Raw genomic sequence first — 17,937 nt, forward strand, 5'->3', positions numbered from 1 at the left:
ACATCAAGTAAGTTCAAACAAACAAAAAACCCCCACTGATTTACCCCTCAAAAGTAACATTTGACACAGTCGTCTCTTCCGTAATCAATCTTCACCATAAAACAAGACAGGAATATTTATGCAGGTATTACCCTACACGCACTAAAATGCTATAAAATATTAATGCCTATTTAGATGAGCATCTGTCTTTTTTAGTTTTGTTTTCAGAACTGTCTATTCATTTATATAACATTTCCAGCAGATTCCTAATCTGTTATACTTCACGGGTCCAAGTCCTACTGATTTCAAGATAATCCGTGTTGGGATGAGTGACATATGCTCCCAGGCTTCTCTATGGATTGAAATAGAGGACAGGAAAGGAAGACGTAAGTAACATAAACAAAAGTGTCAGTGATATTTTGCAGATACTCTGAAGATACTTATAAAACCAGTATAGAGCACAGTCTTCATTATCAAGCAGTGAATATTTTCTTTGGTATGCAGCTCTAACTTCTAGAGCCCTGCCTATTTGCAGAGCGTGGTGCTGCTCTACGGATAGATACAAAAATGCGTAGATCTAATTTAATGAAGGTTTTTTCAACAATTTTTTTGTTGGATTGCACATTTTGACACAGCATTGAGATTTCTGCACAGAAATTCTCTTTTTCTTCATAAATGCTTTTGAGATGATTTTCAGTGATAGACATCTGCATTTTCTTCTGTGTTACTTTCACTTGTCCCCAGAAATGTACCTGTCTCAGATCTATGAAATCCACAGTATTGAGGAGATCGTTGCAAATAGGGCCCTTGTCCCCCAGCACAGTTCTGCAGGGAAGAAGCTGGTGTCATTTGTCCCTCTGGCGGCCTTCCAGCTCAGGAGTTCCAGAACACAGATGATGTTTATTCACTTATTCATTTATTTTCTAGCCAGAGTTGCTGGATTTTGCAAGAAAGCGCGGGGTAAGATACGCCAGCTTTTCTCTTGTCCTAGGAGTTTTCCCTCTGGAGATCCCACATCAAGTGCACAGGCCTTACCTCTGCATTTTGGTTCTTACCTAATAAGGCTATGGGAATCTTAGTAACTAGAAGACAGTAAGCTACTGAAGTAGAACATCTATAGAACATCTTCCGATAATCAAGAAATGGTCTGAAAGAAACATGAAAACAGGAGAGGAATGCTCCCCTCCTTTCTCTCTGGAGTAGACAACATGCATTTTACCTGTCCAGCTGAATCCAAGATGATCAGCAATGTGGGCCAGTCTTTCCTCTGTCCTTTCTTGATCATCCTGTTGATCTAAAGGTTAAAGAGAGCAACAAGTTGCCTTTTACAAGTTAAAAAGCATTTCACAGGTGATCTAGCCCAAGAAGGGAAAGCGTTGATTTTTTTTTTTTTCTAACTGCTGTAATCTAAATGTGGACAGGCTGCTACAGCTGGGCAACTAAAGTAAGACTGTAAATCCCCAAGTTGGGGGGGGAGAAAGAAAAAAACAACAGCTTGATTTTTCAAAAAGACCTACATTTTCAATTTGAAAATCAGGCTTTCATGTGAAAATCTAAACAAGGACTACTGTATCTATTTAGGCCAAGCATTTTATTCTAAAACTTCATTCTAACATTAAATTGAAGACTAACTAAGTCAAAAGCCTTAATTTTCCATGCCTCCTTAGTAAATGTCAAGGTTGAAAAATTCATCTGGACTGGTGCTTCTAATTACATTGTTTCTGTTGCAGGGAAAGTTTTGTTCAAACAGTCCATAAGGCACTTTGTATTATGGTTTGTGTTTGAGATATTGTTAATTTACACGTCTTTGACCCTTTCAACTGGGGAGTGATACAAAATACTTAAAGTGAAGGCAAGGAAAAATCAGATATTCATTTGTCAGTTTTCATTTATTTCAGTAACAATGAGACTGACTGTTCCTCCCATCCCCCAAGCTAATTTGAGGATGGCAGAATTTGAGTTTTGATTTTCCCTGAATGCACACATGGATTGCGATAGCTCAGATTCAGACAACTGCTTAGGGTTAATGATAAATGCATGTTTCATTTTAACTACTGGATTTCCATCGTGGCTACTCAGTAGTAGTATACAAGTAGGGGAAAGGAAAACCAAACACCAGAAAACTATTACTAAAGTTACCGGTGACACAGAATTTTCTTTAGACACAGGTGGTCAAAAAAAGGAACAAGAAAAACTTCATTGTTTAAAACTTCTCCAGCTTTTTTTTGGTGTAACAACTCACAAGAAAATGGATTTGCCCGTCTCAGTTTCAACCAGTGCCCAAATATTTCATTATTAGTAAAAATTAGTAGTTAAGTATAGAGCCAAGGAAAGCCAAAAGCCAAAATGTGCATGATCTGAGCAATCAGTTTAATGGTAAACCAATACATGCTTTTAGAAGTGTTTTTCTTTATTAAGGTAACACTTCCCATAAGCATTCATGGTTTGCAATCTTGAGATTGTTTCACGGACACGAAAAATATAGACACAACACAAAAACCAAACACAGCTCACGGGGGGAAAAAACCACACAGCTAGCCACCAAAAAAGCTTAAACAAAAATGCCACACACATTACAGGTGTAAACAAACACACGTACGCGCACACACACCCCAAAGAAAACAGAAAAAACCAAAAAGTTTAATTCATGACATGCGTCGCACAGGGAATCCCAGTCGTTGGCAAATACCTTCATCATGGTCATGGACATTTTCATCAGGGATACGTTCAATCTGAGTCTCTACAGACTCATCCCAAATGGGTCTGGTGTCAAAGATGTCTTCAGGAACTGACTGCTGAGTCTCACTGGATGGCACATTTTCAATAACTGAAACTTCTAGGGCGCTACTGCTTTCGTCATCTGAAACTAATTCTTGTTCTCTCTCTGACTGTGTGAGTCTTTCCACTAATTTAGAAGCTTCATCACTAATTTCTTCAAAGAATTCTATGGAGTTTTTGTAAAGGTCAAAAAAGTGTTCCTTACTTTCTTTTGTGGGACTAAAAGCACTGCGGGAGCCCGTAGTGCTTCTGCTCTTAACGGGCAGCCGTGATGAAAATACCTTGGATCTTGCTGTTGCTGCCTCATCTGAGTCTAGCTCAAGCTTCATCTCGCCCTCCCTCTCCCTGGTCTCTGCTTCTGCCTCAGCATAACTCCTAGCTTTTACTGAACGTTTAGTCTTTGGGTCCATGGGAATACTTGCATCAGATTCAGATTTGCTTCGGCTGTCTTGCTTCACAGGTGCCTTACTTGTCATGTCAAGAGCTTTGGGTGACTCTAGCTTGCGGACAGATGCGTCTGTGCACGGATGTTGTTGTTCAGTTTTTTGGAAAGCTGCTTTGACAGGAATTTTAGACTTTGGTTTTGCTTGGTCATCTGCCCCTTCACACTGCAAACTGTCTAGGACGTCGTCTGCGGGAAGGCTGTCATGTTCTGATTGTTGCAAGGACTGCGATGCAGTAGCAGCTGTTCTTACAGGAATTTTGGATTTGCTTTCACAAGAAGGCACTCTCTCCATTAGAGCAGTAGGGATTTCAATCACAGATCTCTGTTCCTCTGGTGAAGAGTCGGGGGACTCGTCACCCTGTTCGGAACAAACCGATCTAGTCGTTTTGGAAAAATCAAATTCATCGTCTACTACAGACTGCTCAGGAGAGACTGGGCAAGGCACCTGACCGCTATCAACCGTGTCAGTCTCCATTCCGGAGAGGGGTTCAGCTTCAGAGGCAGCGCTTTCTTTCTTTGGTGATTTTGAAGAAGCTGAAATACCCATTTTAATTGGAATTCTGGATTTGAGATCTGCTTTTGGGGTGCCTGTGCTGACACCGTCACCCATCATTTCTTCTGATTTATCGCTAGACTCAGATTCTGGGAATGAGCATTTCAGCATATCTTTTTCTGGCACATCCAAGTCCTCTGATTCTGACGGTGAAAATGGATCTGGTGAGCTCTTAAGCTTAGAAGATTCCACCTCTGCTGCTTCTTTCACTTCTTCAGATGAAGAAGCTTCTTCCTGAGGCTGCTGCCCCACTTGGAAGAAGTGAAAGCTTTCATCTGGATAGTTTCTTTTGGTCATGTCAATGGCTCCGCTTCTAGTCATTTCAAACAACTTTCCTTCCTGAAAAAGAAAAGGATTTTGTTCACTAAGTGGTGTCCCCTCTTCAGTGGGTGTTCTGGCTGGTGTTGTATCGGGTGTTGTGCCTTGTGATCGCCTGTCTACCATCAGCCCAAATATCTTTTGTTCCTCCTCTTTCACCCGAGCTTCGAAAGCTTCATCATCTTCACGTATTTCACTCCACATGTCAGAATCCACATCAGTTTTAGTGATGACAACTTGACTGATCAATTTCTCTGTTTCATCTCTTACGTCCTTAAGGCCAGGGTCAGCTAATTTTTTGGAATCTGATGCTGAAGACCCTTGTGATTTTTTCTGAAATGCATCCTCCAGTTTTGGCTCTATTTCCATGTATACTTCCTCCGAAGAATGATATTCACTACCTGTGTCTCTGCTAAGTAAAGCATCACCAGTCTGGTCTTTTCCTTCTTGAACAGAAGAGTTTTCCCTAGATAGCAGACTTCTGTCAGATCCTACCTTACTCTCACAGTCAGCAAAGAAATGTTCAGAAGACACATTTTCATAAGGGCTTACTATATAATGAGCACTACTTTCAGCAGCATCTGCTACACAGCTTTCAAGGTCCCCTGTTTCAGTGGTAAGGGATGAATACTCTGGAAAGGGTTTCTCAGCGTGAATATCTCTTTGAGATGTTTCAAAATCTCTATCTGCTTTCCCCAAATCCCTTCTCAAAGTACAACGGTCAGTGGTATTGTCTTCAGCCAGTTTGCTATCTTGTGGTACAGAGCACTCAGTGGTACTGTGTCCACAAGAACCATCATCTGCTTTCTCAGTGGCAGCTCCTGTAGCGGTGAGATCTTTGTGTGCGAACAACGCAGCCGTTACAACTTCTTTTTCGGTAGTATCATGGTGCCGTGGTGTTAGTGAAGACTCAACACACGCTTCCCCTTGAGAACTGTCACCAGCGGAATGACACAGAGTACCCCCAGACTGTGTGACTGGGGCATTGGGACTAACTGTCTCACTGTCATCTGTACTGTCACATTTTGATTCATCAGTGCCCGCTGGCACACAACCATCGGAATGACAAGTGCCCGATTCTCTTGGGGAAGCCTTACAGCTGCCCCTGAGGATAAGTGGTTCCTCTCTGTCATCTCCTGTTGGCTCATCCTGTTCTACTTTAACTGCACCTACCCCGACAGAGCACTGCTTGGAATCAATGGGTTGAAAACCTGCTTCGCTGGGGCTAGAACTGGAGTCAACACTGGATGGTAATGGGGAGGGTGGCTGCACTCGGATCACCGGCTCCATTAAGAGGCCTGAGTCGGCTTCTTTTTTTAGCTGAGTCAGTTCCGGCTCACTTTCTGAAGAGGAAGAGCCTTTTCTCGATTCAGCTGCAGACGTCACCACTGCAGGCATAACTTTTTCTCCTGCAGCTGTTGACTCTGGTTCTTCAGCTTCACGTGCAGTTTCTGAATCAGCAACTACAGAAGATTCATCTTGCTTGCAATCCTTTTTGTAATCTCTCTTTTGTTTTGCTTCTTGTTCTAACTCATCAAACGTTTTGATTTTGGTCACCATTTTAAACATCTCCTCTTCAGGGGTGAATCTCTTCTTTGGTTCACTTTCTGGATCATCCTCTGGTTCTTCGCTGACTTCAGGGATCACGGCCGACTTTGGTATGTTAGACAGTGCCTGCGAGTCTGCTGTTTTGGGTGTGATTTCATAGCTAATTTCTTCAGAACTAGGGGTTTCAGGTGAAAGAGGACTTTTCCCTGAACTCTCCATGAGGGACGTTTGCTCTAGACTGTCATCATCAGCACTTCCCTCAGGGTCACGGAGAATCCTGGAACGCACTGATGCCAGCTCTGGACAGGTTTCTCCTTTGCTAAGAACAGACTGAAGAGGACCCTGCCCCAAAATAACAGCCTTCACTGTTTGTTCTACAGGGCTACTTTCAAGGGAATCACGGCAGGGAGACTCTTTCATCGGACTGGGCTCCAAAGAATCAGGTGTTTTGTGTGATGAGTTATCTTCTAGCACTGGGCTTGCTTCCAATGAGTCTTTGTGACTTATAGCCAAAGAGTCATCTGCAACTGGGCTAAAGCATTCACTATCATGGCTAGCAAGTGAAAGTTCCAATTTCTGGGGACTTCTAACCGCAACACGGCGTTCACAGGTTATATCTTTTTCTTTCTCTAAAGCAGTGTCATGTGTTTCAGAAGACTTAGTTAAATGTGCAGTGGTCCTGGATTCTTTATCCCTGCTAATATCTTTCATAATGGATGCTGAGCTACTTTCTGTAAGTTTATCAGCCTCTTCTTCAGAGGCTGTAGGTACAAGCTCTTCTGATACATGGTCAGAATGAGACTTAGTAGTCTCGGTAACAGCATCTAGCTGTCTTTCAGTAATACCTTTTTCATCTTTTGAAGAGGGTTCCTTCGGAGAACATGTTTCTGCTGTTGTTTGTGCTCTAGTTGATCCCTTAGCTTCTTCAATTTGCCCATCAGTTTTCTTTGGTGAGAATGAAAGGCTTTCAGGGCTTGTTTCTGGAGTCTCTGCCAGACCCTCATGCTTATAACTTTCCTCAGAGCTGATCTGAGGGGTTCCGTCAAGTAGGCTACCTGGAGAATCAGCCACACCTTCGTGTTTAAGGCTCTCTGAGCTCCCATCAAAAGCGGCACTTTGCAGAGAAAGAGCAGGAAGGAACCCATCTTTCACATACTCTGTGGGAAAAGCGACACTGAAAGGACTGGTCAGAACTTGCTCCAAGTTAAGCTCTCCCTCCTCTGTCACTGAAAGGTGTCGGAACTGTTGATATTTGTCATTATCCTCCAGTTCTTCTTTAATGACATCAGAAAAGTCTGTTGAGGTTTTCCTGTCGGGGCTGATCTGGAAGTCAGTATCTCCTTGGTCGTCAGAAGTCCTGCCCTTCACAGCTGCTGTGTCTTTGGCACTTTCATCATCAAATACAGGAGGGAGAGGTTCAGTCGGTTTTTTGCTGCTCTGCCCTTTCACCTGGTCTTTACCTGCGGCTTTCTTGGTGACTTCGACGGCAGAAATTTGTGGTTTTCCTTTTTTGGATTGTGGCTCTTTCTCTGCTTTGGATACCGTGCTTTGTTTGTCCTTCTGTTTGTCTGTCTTGTGGCTTGATCCTCGCTTCAGTTCGCTTTGTGAAGAAACTGGTTTTCTCCGGGTTGTTTCCTTCTCAGGGAGCTGTTGCTTCTGTTTGACAGATTTGTGCTCAAAGAGTCCAGATACATTCTTGGATGGGTCTTGACCTGATTGGAAGGCTTTCATCAGTTCACGAACTGACATGGTCTCTTCAAGTCTTTCTGTCTTAGAAGAAGGTGAAACGGGTGGTTGTGCTTTGTGTGCTACTGTTTTTTTGACTTGCACCGGTCTTTTAGATGCCTTTTCAGCAGTGCCTTCTCTTGTTTGAATTCTGACAGGCAGTTTTGACCGTATTTTTTGTTCATCTTCCACTCGTTTCTGCAGAGCTTTAACTTTATCTTTTATTGAGCCAATAGGAGTTTCCTCTATAACAGGGGATACAGCTTTAGCCTCAGGAGGAGCTGCCGGTGTTAAGCCAGGTTCCCCACCTCGTGACTCATCTGAAGTGAGCTTCGTTAGTCCCGGTTTTTCTTCACCGCTGTGCATCTTGCCTTCCTTTTGCTTTTGCTTGTCTCTTAATTTTGTCCTAACCGGCTTTTTAATTTCTAAGGCTGGCTTGTGTTGCTCCTGCGGACTTAGTGTTTCAGTTGTTGGAGATTCTTGTCCTTCTTTTTCAGAATCCCTGCTTATTACTACAGCTTCAAATCTCTCCTCTACTAGGTCTTCTTGTAAGGCCGGCGGCTGTACCTCATGAAGAGAAATATGTGTTTTTAAATCCTCTGTAAGGTAATCTACCATTCCTGCCATGTCTCGCTTCTCTGGTTTTGTTGTCTCTTTGTCTACCCTGACTTCTACACAGGTAGGTTCACTGACTTCTAAAGGAGCGTTTCTTCGGGCCTCTTCAATTTCTTCATCACTGACAATGACCCATTCTTCTTCTACAAGTTCTTGACTGGAAAGGGACTTTTGCAAAACACGTTCCTCTCTGGTGTAGGATCCACCTCTCAGAATTTCATTTACTTTTTCTAAGTCTTCTTTCACTCTTTCAACTATTTCAAAAGGCTCTCCTGGCTCTTCTTCAGTGGGTTTTCCAAGATCTTTCACTTTAATGGAGCCTGATTTATCAGAAGGGTCAGTTGTCAAGATGGCAGTCATTTTGATCAAATCTTGTTTCATCTCAGAAACTTCAGACAACAGGTCTGGACTGGCTAGTACAGGGACTTCATTAACCAGATGACTTTTCAGGATAGATGTTTCTGTAGATTCTGTCTCGTCATCTTTGATGCGAATGAAAAACATTGAAAAGTAAAATGGAAATCAAAAATAGAGATTGGAAAATGTAATCAGGACTGAAAATGACAGTCTTTGGTTGCAGTGGTAGGAAGGTCAACAAAATGGGCCGGGAATGGTGGATCCACAAGATCTGAGGGTACAAGAGCAAAGCAAAGCTAACAGGGGGGTGGAAAAACAAAACAAAACGAAACAAAACAAACCACCCAAAATAACCCCAAAACAACTGAAAAGGAAAATGGCAGGAAATAACTTGCTTAACTTTACCAATATAGCACATCCACACATACGTTATCAGAGCTGTAACAAACCAAATCAGGACACCACTAAAAAAAAACCAAAATAACAACAAAATTTAAAATTAAAACCAGAAGAAACACAGTGAAGTTACACAAAGATAGGCATCTCAAGATTGTTCAGATGTTACAGATCAATGTTCAAATAAAAATAAACAAGAAAAAAAGGGGAAAGCATTAGAACTGATTGAAAGTCGATTTCCTCTAAGAGAAAGCCAGTGTTAGCAAACTGTCAGAATAACATTGTGTCAACTTTTTTTTTTTTTTGTTTATTAATGACCAAAATAAAGAGTTCAAAGTAATTCTGCAGTAATCTAAAATATGATCAAACATGTAGAGATCTGAATCAGCTGCAAACCGGCATTTCATCTAAGGGGATTTCACACCTAAACAATGAAAGAACATTCTTTTGTTTTAAGAGGCATGGTCCTTTCCTTGGAACATCCTCATTGACAACTAATGAATTGACTGAGGAAGGAGAAGACAGAGAAGAAAAGGAGAGAGAATAAGAAAAAAACTGTGAATCAACTTAGAAGTGATTTCAGAGTTTTATAAAATGTAATGTATGGCAACCAAAATCAGACATTCACACTAGACGCATACATACAATTTATGTAAGGCAAGTTATTTCCATGCAAAGCAAAGGTGTTGCAAATGCTGCTGGGTATGTAGCTTCAGTTAAAAAACAATAGGTCTAAAAATTAATCATATAAATTAAAGATACACGAAAATATTGTAAAACATACTGTGGTGAAATATTTGTGTAATCTGTGTAATCAACATACAGTAAATTGGATGTAGGTAATTCCCATTATGCTGTAACTGCCTGCTGGGAATACTTAATTTCAGGAAGGACTACTAGAAAATGTATACTGAACAGAATGAAACATTGGAGAACTGATGCAAGTTATGAGCAGAATGCAATTCTTAGGAATTATAATTGTACACTTTTCCTTTAAAAAGTAAAACTTGACACATTTCTGCACCCCCGCCTAAAAGCCAAAGTAGTAATGCAAATAAGGAGAACCTAAACATATATAATTATCTGTATTTCTTTGTGAAAAATACCCATTTTGCTGCGCTATTCCTCGTCTGTCATGAATGCTGCATGTCTGTGCTGCACATCAGTTACAGCCAGATGGCTGGGGCTGATTTTGCTGCTGAAACTTTGGCGTGCGGGTGCTGCTGTTTTTAATGCAAACTGCCTGGTGCACGCTGATGTGCTATCTAGCGATTCTGTGGATTTGTAATACACATTGTCCTAAATGTCCAACGCATGACCACGGTCTTCGAACAGGCATGTTTTGGTCTCTTTCAGGTTTGTTAATTATATTTTTAACAGTTCCTGGGAACAGTGTCTCTCTTGCACTCTCCTCTTTGCAGCTGTTCTACCTAATTCTCAAGCTAATTCTCCACCAAGCCAAAGGAAGAAGTAGCAAAACTGCATTGCTACCTGACTAGTGTTTTCATTCATCCAGTGTAAGTCACCAAAAATTCTAGCTCTATGCTATGTTGAATTTAGAGGAGTCTGTGACAGCCACAACGGAGCAACCTCACCAAACCTACATCCTGCCACCTCCCTTAGGATTGGTGTACTGCACTGAGTAAATTATGTGGCAGGTGGAGCATTCAAACCCTTTTTCACCTCTGTGTTTTACTGTTCTGCTGAATTCACTTCCCATTTCCCATGGCCAAGGTGAGTCATGGGGCACCTGAAAGTCCACTCTGCTGGCTATACTACAGTGTGTCTTTTCCACCTTGATGAAATGTGTCATCCCGGTGTAAATGACAATGAACTAGAGCAAAAATCTGATACTAAGAATGTTGTTAATCATGCTGAAGACTGTTTCCTACCACATCATTGGCTATTTTGTCGCTGTGATGCCTTTTATTCTCTAGATGAAGCATTTCTGCTTTAGACAAAGGAAGTTACAGGGGAATGATCATCCATTTGATCTTCAGGATCACAGTGCTGTTGGCTTTTCAATTACAGCATGTACATAGTACATCAGGAATAAATAACCCTCAATGAAATGTAGAAAACAAGGGAAGACATTGCACCTTAAACTGGAAATAAGACAGAAGTCATTCTTTTCCTAAACAGATTTAAGAAGTCACTGCATTTGAAAACAGTTCTTATTAGATATACTCTTCAGACCGAATAGGTGTTTGTATGATTTGCATCTTCATTAAAGGAGACCTTTGACACTGTGAACTGCTCACTCTCTAACAGTAATGTCCTGATCCTGTGTATGCAAAGGGTATATAAGCTGTACCAATCTCAACGGCCATATTTCCAGTCATATTTCACCACAGTAGAAGGGGGTCTGGGGGGGGAGGGGAAGGGGAGTTAAACAGCCTGATTACTTTGGACAGTATCACTTTTTTGCATGGTTGTACTATATGAGTTTAATTAAATATATTGGAGTTTTAATTAAGATTTCATCAAAAGTGATACTGTCATTTATCTCAAATATGAGACAACAATATGTGTCAACAAATGGACAAAACAAAAAAAATGGAGGGATGAGCATTCATACAAGCAAAATAGCAATAGCGGGATCACTAGGGATGTCAAAGGAAAGTAAATGCTTAGATGAACTAGTTTAAACTGTATTACTTGTTAATTTATACATTAAAATGTATTTAGTTGGATAGCTGCTTTGATAATAAATTATTTTTTATTACATTATTAAAGTATTGATGTTATTAGCCATAGCAGTTAAAGCTTAGCTGTCGTTCATGCTTATCTTTACTCTTAACCATTTTTCATACAAACTGCGTTGTAACGTGGTCAAAACCAAGGAAAATCTTACTTTTTTCCGAAGTCATATCAACCTGGAAGAGAAAAAAGGGGAAAATTTAAAAGTTGGAATATAACCAGCGTATATTGTCTCTAGTGAAGTGCTACAGTTTGAGTCAAACCCATTAAACGTATGGAGACAGAGAGATTCATTGAGTTAAACCAAACTAAGGATGTATTTAAAATAATGGTAACAGCTTGGATGAATTTCTGTAGTGTTTTTAACAACAGAAAAATTTTTACTTTGCTACAGTTATGGTCAACAGTAGATGGAAAACGCTGCAATGTATTTTCTTTAAATGTGACTAGCAGTATAGAGGACCCAGACTTTTGTATTACTGGGTACATTACTGCATTGTTCTTAATTTATTTCTTCCCATCTAAAGCAAAAAAGTTCAATATGGTCATCTGAAGGCGTATGTCCCATCTGGAAGGCAACTAGTATGCTGTATGCACAGCTCCATTGCACCTACTCATTCTGAGATCACGGTTTGTATTTTGGCCTTGGTGATGGAGAAACGCAGGAGCGGAAATGACTGAAGACCTGCCGTTGCCTAAGGCAAGGACTAGGACGCGGTGCCACTAATAGCTATTGATGCGGTGATGGCCCTCGGAGGCCAACTTTTTGATTTTTGAGAGTGTATTTGGGTACAGATTGAAAAAGCCATACAATTTTACTGTTACTCAAAAGAAAACATAGCCCTTGCCAAAAAACTTCAAAAATGCAATGTCAAACTATGAAAATTCAAGAAGCAAATTTTTGAAGTTGCCATGTTGTTTGACTTTTTCTTTTTTTTTTAGTTCTGCTAGCACAGTCATTTGTCCACACAAACAAAAAAAAAGAGTTTTGTTGTGTAAATTTGGTTATGCAAGGTTAGAAATAGCACTAAACATTTAACTTCCCATGCAAACCTGTGGTGGTAGGGTGACTGCGAGGAATGAAAATCAGCTATGCAGTACTACTGATACAACGTCCTGTGTATGTTAAAGGCCCCAGCATAGTTTTTTAGTGAGTGTTGGAAAGGTTTTATTTGTTTGAAAGTATTCTTTATAAAGATAAATATATAATCTCAGTTAAGATGTTACTAATTACTGCTTTTCCATAAACTGAAAATGAATACAAGTATTTCAGTGGCAACACTTCAAGGTTCACACATGCCTTGCAGTCACTGAGTCTCACATTATTAAACTTACTTAGCAGTGTGTATTACAGATCCACAACTGTATGAATTCCCCTGATGCACAGATTGCCCTATGTGGTAACCTGGGCTCCCTAGGATACTTTAACTGACCCTTCACGTTCCTCCAAATCAGTCTGGAATTATGTCGGCATACTAATTAAGATTATTAATGTAAAAATGAATAAGCAATCAAACAAACGAAAAAGGAAGGTGTTTTTAGCCATCAGTGAGCTTGTCCTTTTGTGCTTTAGTTTCTTGTATAAAGATTTAAGAAGTCATCAATGTTTGGAAAAACAGTTTTCCATTATCCTTTACACTGGTTTTACAGATCTTAGATTTGTTAAAAACAACTTCAAGGGACTTCACTGGGAATGCATCAATACCATTGTAGAGGCTAAAAGAATTAGTTTTGTGCTTCTGGTACCAAATTCAATGATCACCCAATAAGAAATGTTACCTTCTGAATGGATATAGTACAAATTAGCTTAAAAACTTTGGCCATGTTTTCACCTCACAGTGCCTGTATTTCAGCACTGAAATAGGATTGGCAGGTATTTCTGTAATGCTAATAGGAAACTGCAATCCACGCAACAAAACTTCTGAACTCTGTTTTGCAGTTCATGGAAACGACGTCTATCATCTTTGGGGAGCAGGCTATTCCCACATGCTGGCACTCTTACTTGTTTCCAGCAGCTGAGCATCATCAAAACGTGGGGATGCTTTTCTAGTGTTACTCATTCATGTCGGGGTCAGACCTTAGGAAACATCTATAACTGCCAGAACGGGGCTGGGAATGTAAGAGGAGTTGGCCACATTTCTCCACTAAGATGCAATTCAGTTTACACTAAAGATGAACCTCTACACCTTTCACTTGGGGTAAAGTTACTTGTAACTTCTGGGTTAACACTGATTCTGTACTGGGCTTCAGCATCCAACTGAGAAATCTGTAGGATCCCATCTCCTGGAGGCTGTAAATGGACAAGACCTGTGAATGGCAGCCCTTTTGGGTATACAGGTCGTGCATTCGGTGGCAATCTGGTCGCAGGCTCCTCCCAACAGTGGGGAACTCGCTGATGGGGTAATTGCTGTATTTAGGTCTGTTCCTCTGCCTCTGTTTCCCCCTACCCAGCACCACTAACTAGAGGAAGTGTATTCAGACCATACTTAGGCGTATTGTAAAAAGTGTACCATGCAAACGATCCTTTGAATACTTTAGACAAGTCTAGTAGCAACCCTGTGTTATTTTTAGGATGTAGGATGATTCTCAGAATCAGAAAAATCAGCCCCATTTCCCCTTTTTTTGTGCTGCAGAGAATAAAGCTTAAAGAAATACACTGTTATGGCTTATTCTTGAGAAAAATAATTTTTAAATTAAGTAACTACTGAAAGCAAAATGAACTATTACACGCTGCCAAAATTGGTGCATCTGAGTCAGTGAAACTTCAATTTTTGCTAAACTCAGGAAATTCCAGACATGAGCCTGTGTAAGATCCTTTAAAGTGCATCCCACTGGTTTTGTAGCATCGAGCTAATGATTGATATGTCTGTTACACTACAGGTTTGATCTTCCAAGCTCTGTCTTTCAGTTGTATTTTAGTAGTGTGCGTAAGCAATAACATGCTGTTATAGCAACATTACCTCTTCTTCTTGTTCTTGGTCTGACTCTGATTCCTTTCAGTTCCAAAATGCCATGCAAAAAGAGAAGGGGAAAATAGAACAGGCAAAATGCAAATTTTTTAGAAGTAAAGAGTAGGAAAAAATAACTTCTGACAACATTTAACAGAAAAGAAGCAAATGCAGTAAGTTTCTGCCAATGATTTCTTATGTCAAAAAGCAGCAAAACTCTAAACTGTCAATTTAAAACACAAAAGAGTCAAGCAAATTACAAACAGAAAAGTTGCTTCTGGGTGTTAGAATGCTAGTGATTCTTATTTGTACCAAACCTTAAAAATATTACATCCTTCTGCACCCATAAATTAGCATGAAAAAATACTTAAAATAGTTTAGAACATTACCCATTTAAAGTTAAAATATGTTGAGATGTGTTATTTTTAAACTATACAAAAATGCTGTAATAAAGATTATAATATTATATGCAAAAAATGCTCAGAAAAAATGAACACCATCAGGCAAGATTTTGGGCAAACAGCATAATACATTCCTAAAAGGCATGCAGCTCCTACTGGGACAAGTCTGAGTTTTCACAGAATAGCAATAAACTGACTCTTTCTAAGGAAACCAGTGCTTCTTAACAACTGATCTTACCTAAAGAGAAATCAAGGGCACTCCCATGATTTGTGAGAATTCAACTGCTCTCAATCTTGTTACTTATAAATATTAACTAGAGTTTTCCTCCTTTTTCTGCTCCTGATATTGAACCATTTTCTTCCCCAGGTATATTAATAACTGTTAATAACAATATTTTGAAGAAAGACCATTTACACCATGTGACGTACTTGTAGATTCTTGAAAGACTTGATCAGATGTAGGAAGAGGAGTCAGTGTCAAAAGTTAATGTAATATTAAAAATCAGTCTAAAAAATATTTTCGGCACTGCTATAAAACCTTCCAAATTGTAGAGCTCAAATCTTCTACTTTCTTACCACTATCACCACAGACAAACACAGCAGTTAGCCAAAAATGCTATTGCAAAGCCCATTAACTTTCAAACTGGCGAATGAAAAAATGAGAGTTTTCAGTCCTTCTGTACTTCATACCTGAAGATCATCATATGATCTACAGACATTATCCTTTCACGTTGTGAAACAGGTACGAACGGTGACTTCACCACCAGAGAGGTGTCACAAGACATGGTTGGACAGCGTGGGCAGTCTTCAGTAAAGGAAGAAATGAACTGAGAGGTACTCACGGAGTCCCACATCTCTCTCACCCCTGACAGAATCTGGGTAAAATTTCTGTGTGAAGTAAGATCAGCACAGGTCTTGTGCAACGCCAAAGGAAACCACGGGAGCTATGCAGTGCAAAGTGGATTTTTTACTCCCTTCTGCTACCTCTTCTGAGACCTCAGAAAATATTCGATAATGACTTTGGACACTGGCATTAACAGTAACGAACCCAAGAAATTGAAAGCCCTGGTGTGGATTTATTCTTCTATAGAATACCTGACTACAAAGCTTTAACAGTATTAACAGTATTTCGCCCTCCTACTCGTGTCTTGGTTACATGATAATGCTGACTACTATAGTTGACTATAATTTCACAGTACCTTTGTGTAAATGGGTAAAGTGATATTTAGGTTACATATGGCTTGATGAACGAGGCCTCTTGTAGATTTTGGCTCCTTCATGAATGATAATCGTCCACAGGGCTCTTGAGTGGTATCTCGCACCTGATGGAGCAAACATGCAGGCATCTGATCAGTTATTTTCCTGGATGATCTACTTGTGCCACTCAAAACTATCTAGCAGACAGAGGTTAGATGTGGGAGAAAAGGTCCACGTAGGCAAAAATAATGTGTTGTCTCTTTCTTTCCCTGCTTGTTTGTACAGGTACACACGGATGTATTGGTATGTCAAAGCAAGGGGAGACATAAGCATGTACATGCTTACACATTAGAAACTTATTTATAGAAGGCAGTCCTACCACTGTAATCACAGCCTTAAAAGAACATGATTGGGCTTCTGTGATGACTTACAGTACCAATTTTTCACTGAAACGGTCATCAAACATTATGGTAATCACAGAGACTCATTTTGTATTAGGTGATAAAAGACACCAAGTCATTTTTCCCCCCAGAGGGTAAGTATGCCTACTTATGCTGATGTGAGCATAAAATAAAACAGCTCTGAATTTTCATATTAAATATTGTGTTCATTCATTTAGCAGCTCTTCTGGCTGAGCAGCTGAAAACAGTGAAAAATTACACTCCAAGTTTCCTATCTTGCAAAGTGTTTTCTCAAATGTATAGATAAAACCCGGTCTTAGAATGAAGAAACTTGCTGGAATGTATTTATAGGTGTGAGCATTATAATCTACAAAACATACTCCAGCATGCCATACTTTCATATTTTGCAGTAGATCTTAGAAAAATGTCTTTCACAGCTGTTAGTAGAAACAAATACAGGCACTTAGAGCTTAAGATACTGGTGATGTAGTTTTAGCTTTGGTACATAATGTCAGGAGGATTTAATACAGTATCACGGAAGAAATACAGCTGAAAGCACTACCTCCTTCTTAGTTTTTTGAGCCGATAAAATGTTGTAATTAGATACATGTGTATTAATTTTATCAGGTTGAAAACACTAGATGCAAAGACACACATACTTTTGAACGTGTTTCGGAAAAACCATCATGGAGAAAAATATGGAAAGCCAAAGATAGGTGGTGGCATAGGTAAAGTTCTAAATTAAAGCAAGCTTATAAAATATTGCTGGAAGTAAAGGAGAGAGTATCTAGCAGCATACAGCCAATTTAATAAAATGAGGGTGTGGGTTGATCTTCTCCATTTGTTGGAAGTTTCCATTCCTAAAGCATTTCTCTAAGACTGTTTTATGTAACGGTAACAGTGTACTCTGTTGTAGCCAGGATGTCCCAGTAGAAGGCAAAGCTTGTGGGAAGAGGTTTGCAGTGCCCGCTGAATCTTCCTGCCCAGAAAAGAAGGTGCTGGTGGCCCAGTGACAGCAGCCCACTCTGCTGCTAGCAGAGACCACCCTGAGAGCCCCTTTTCACGTGACTTACTGCTCCCTGCAGATCTCCTGAAGGACGCAGGTGAGCACCTGGGACCATGGTGTTCATGTCACTAGCCCTGTAGCTGGCGCTAAAGCATGAGTTATTGGAGATTAACAGAAGGGTTTTGTTCTGGCTTTCCTACTCATATGAGAGTTTTTAAAACAGAAGGGTACAGTAATATACACTACAAGGATAAAATTAGGTTACAGTTGGGAATTCATCAAAATTAATTACTTCCTTTTTCCTTAGAAATATGGTAAACCCGTAACTTGAAATAATCAAAAAGGAGACACGCTTTTCTTACTGTACCCCCAGGGAATTTTTTGCATTGCTACCGAAGGGAGGACGATTTGTTGAAGAACAGTTATATCTGTATTTACAACCATACTCATATTTACAAGCGTAGGGTACAACGATCATATTTTGATATATTTCTGCCAATCCTACAATCTTTTCTGACACTTTTTTGCAGTTTCTGAATCTTTACCTGCAATACATTGAACCATGACAGA

General features: G+C 40.0%; 1 protein-coding gene across 1 annotated transcript; it reads right to left on the reverse strand.

Moving 5' to 3' along the window:
* Positions 1–1,198: 1,198 nt before the first annotated feature.
* LOC104505368 (ankyrin-2-like) lies at positions 1,199–17,491 on the reverse strand (the record flags this gene model as incomplete). The annotated part of the gene is made up of 6 exons (XM_010147455.1): positions 17,435–17,491; positions 15,963–16,085; positions 14,375–14,407; positions 11,569–11,590; positions 2,669–8,443; positions 1,199–1,273 (listed from the first exon to the last, which is right to left on the reverse strand). Coding segments are annotated over exons 1-6 (6,085 nt in total), but the record flags the coding sequence as incomplete, so codon positions are not given.
* Between the last annotated feature and the right edge of the window lie 446 nt (positions 17,492–17,937).

The sequence above is a fragment of the Eurypyga helias genome, unplaced genomic scaffold (genome assembly GCF_000690775.1).
Source record: "Eurypyga helias isolate BGI_N326 unplaced genomic scaffold, ASM69077v1 Scaffold47232, whole genome shotgun sequence".
Classification (NCBI taxonomy): domain Eukaryota; kingdom Metazoa; phylum Chordata; class Aves; order Eurypygiformes; family Eurypygidae; genus Eurypyga; species Eurypyga helias.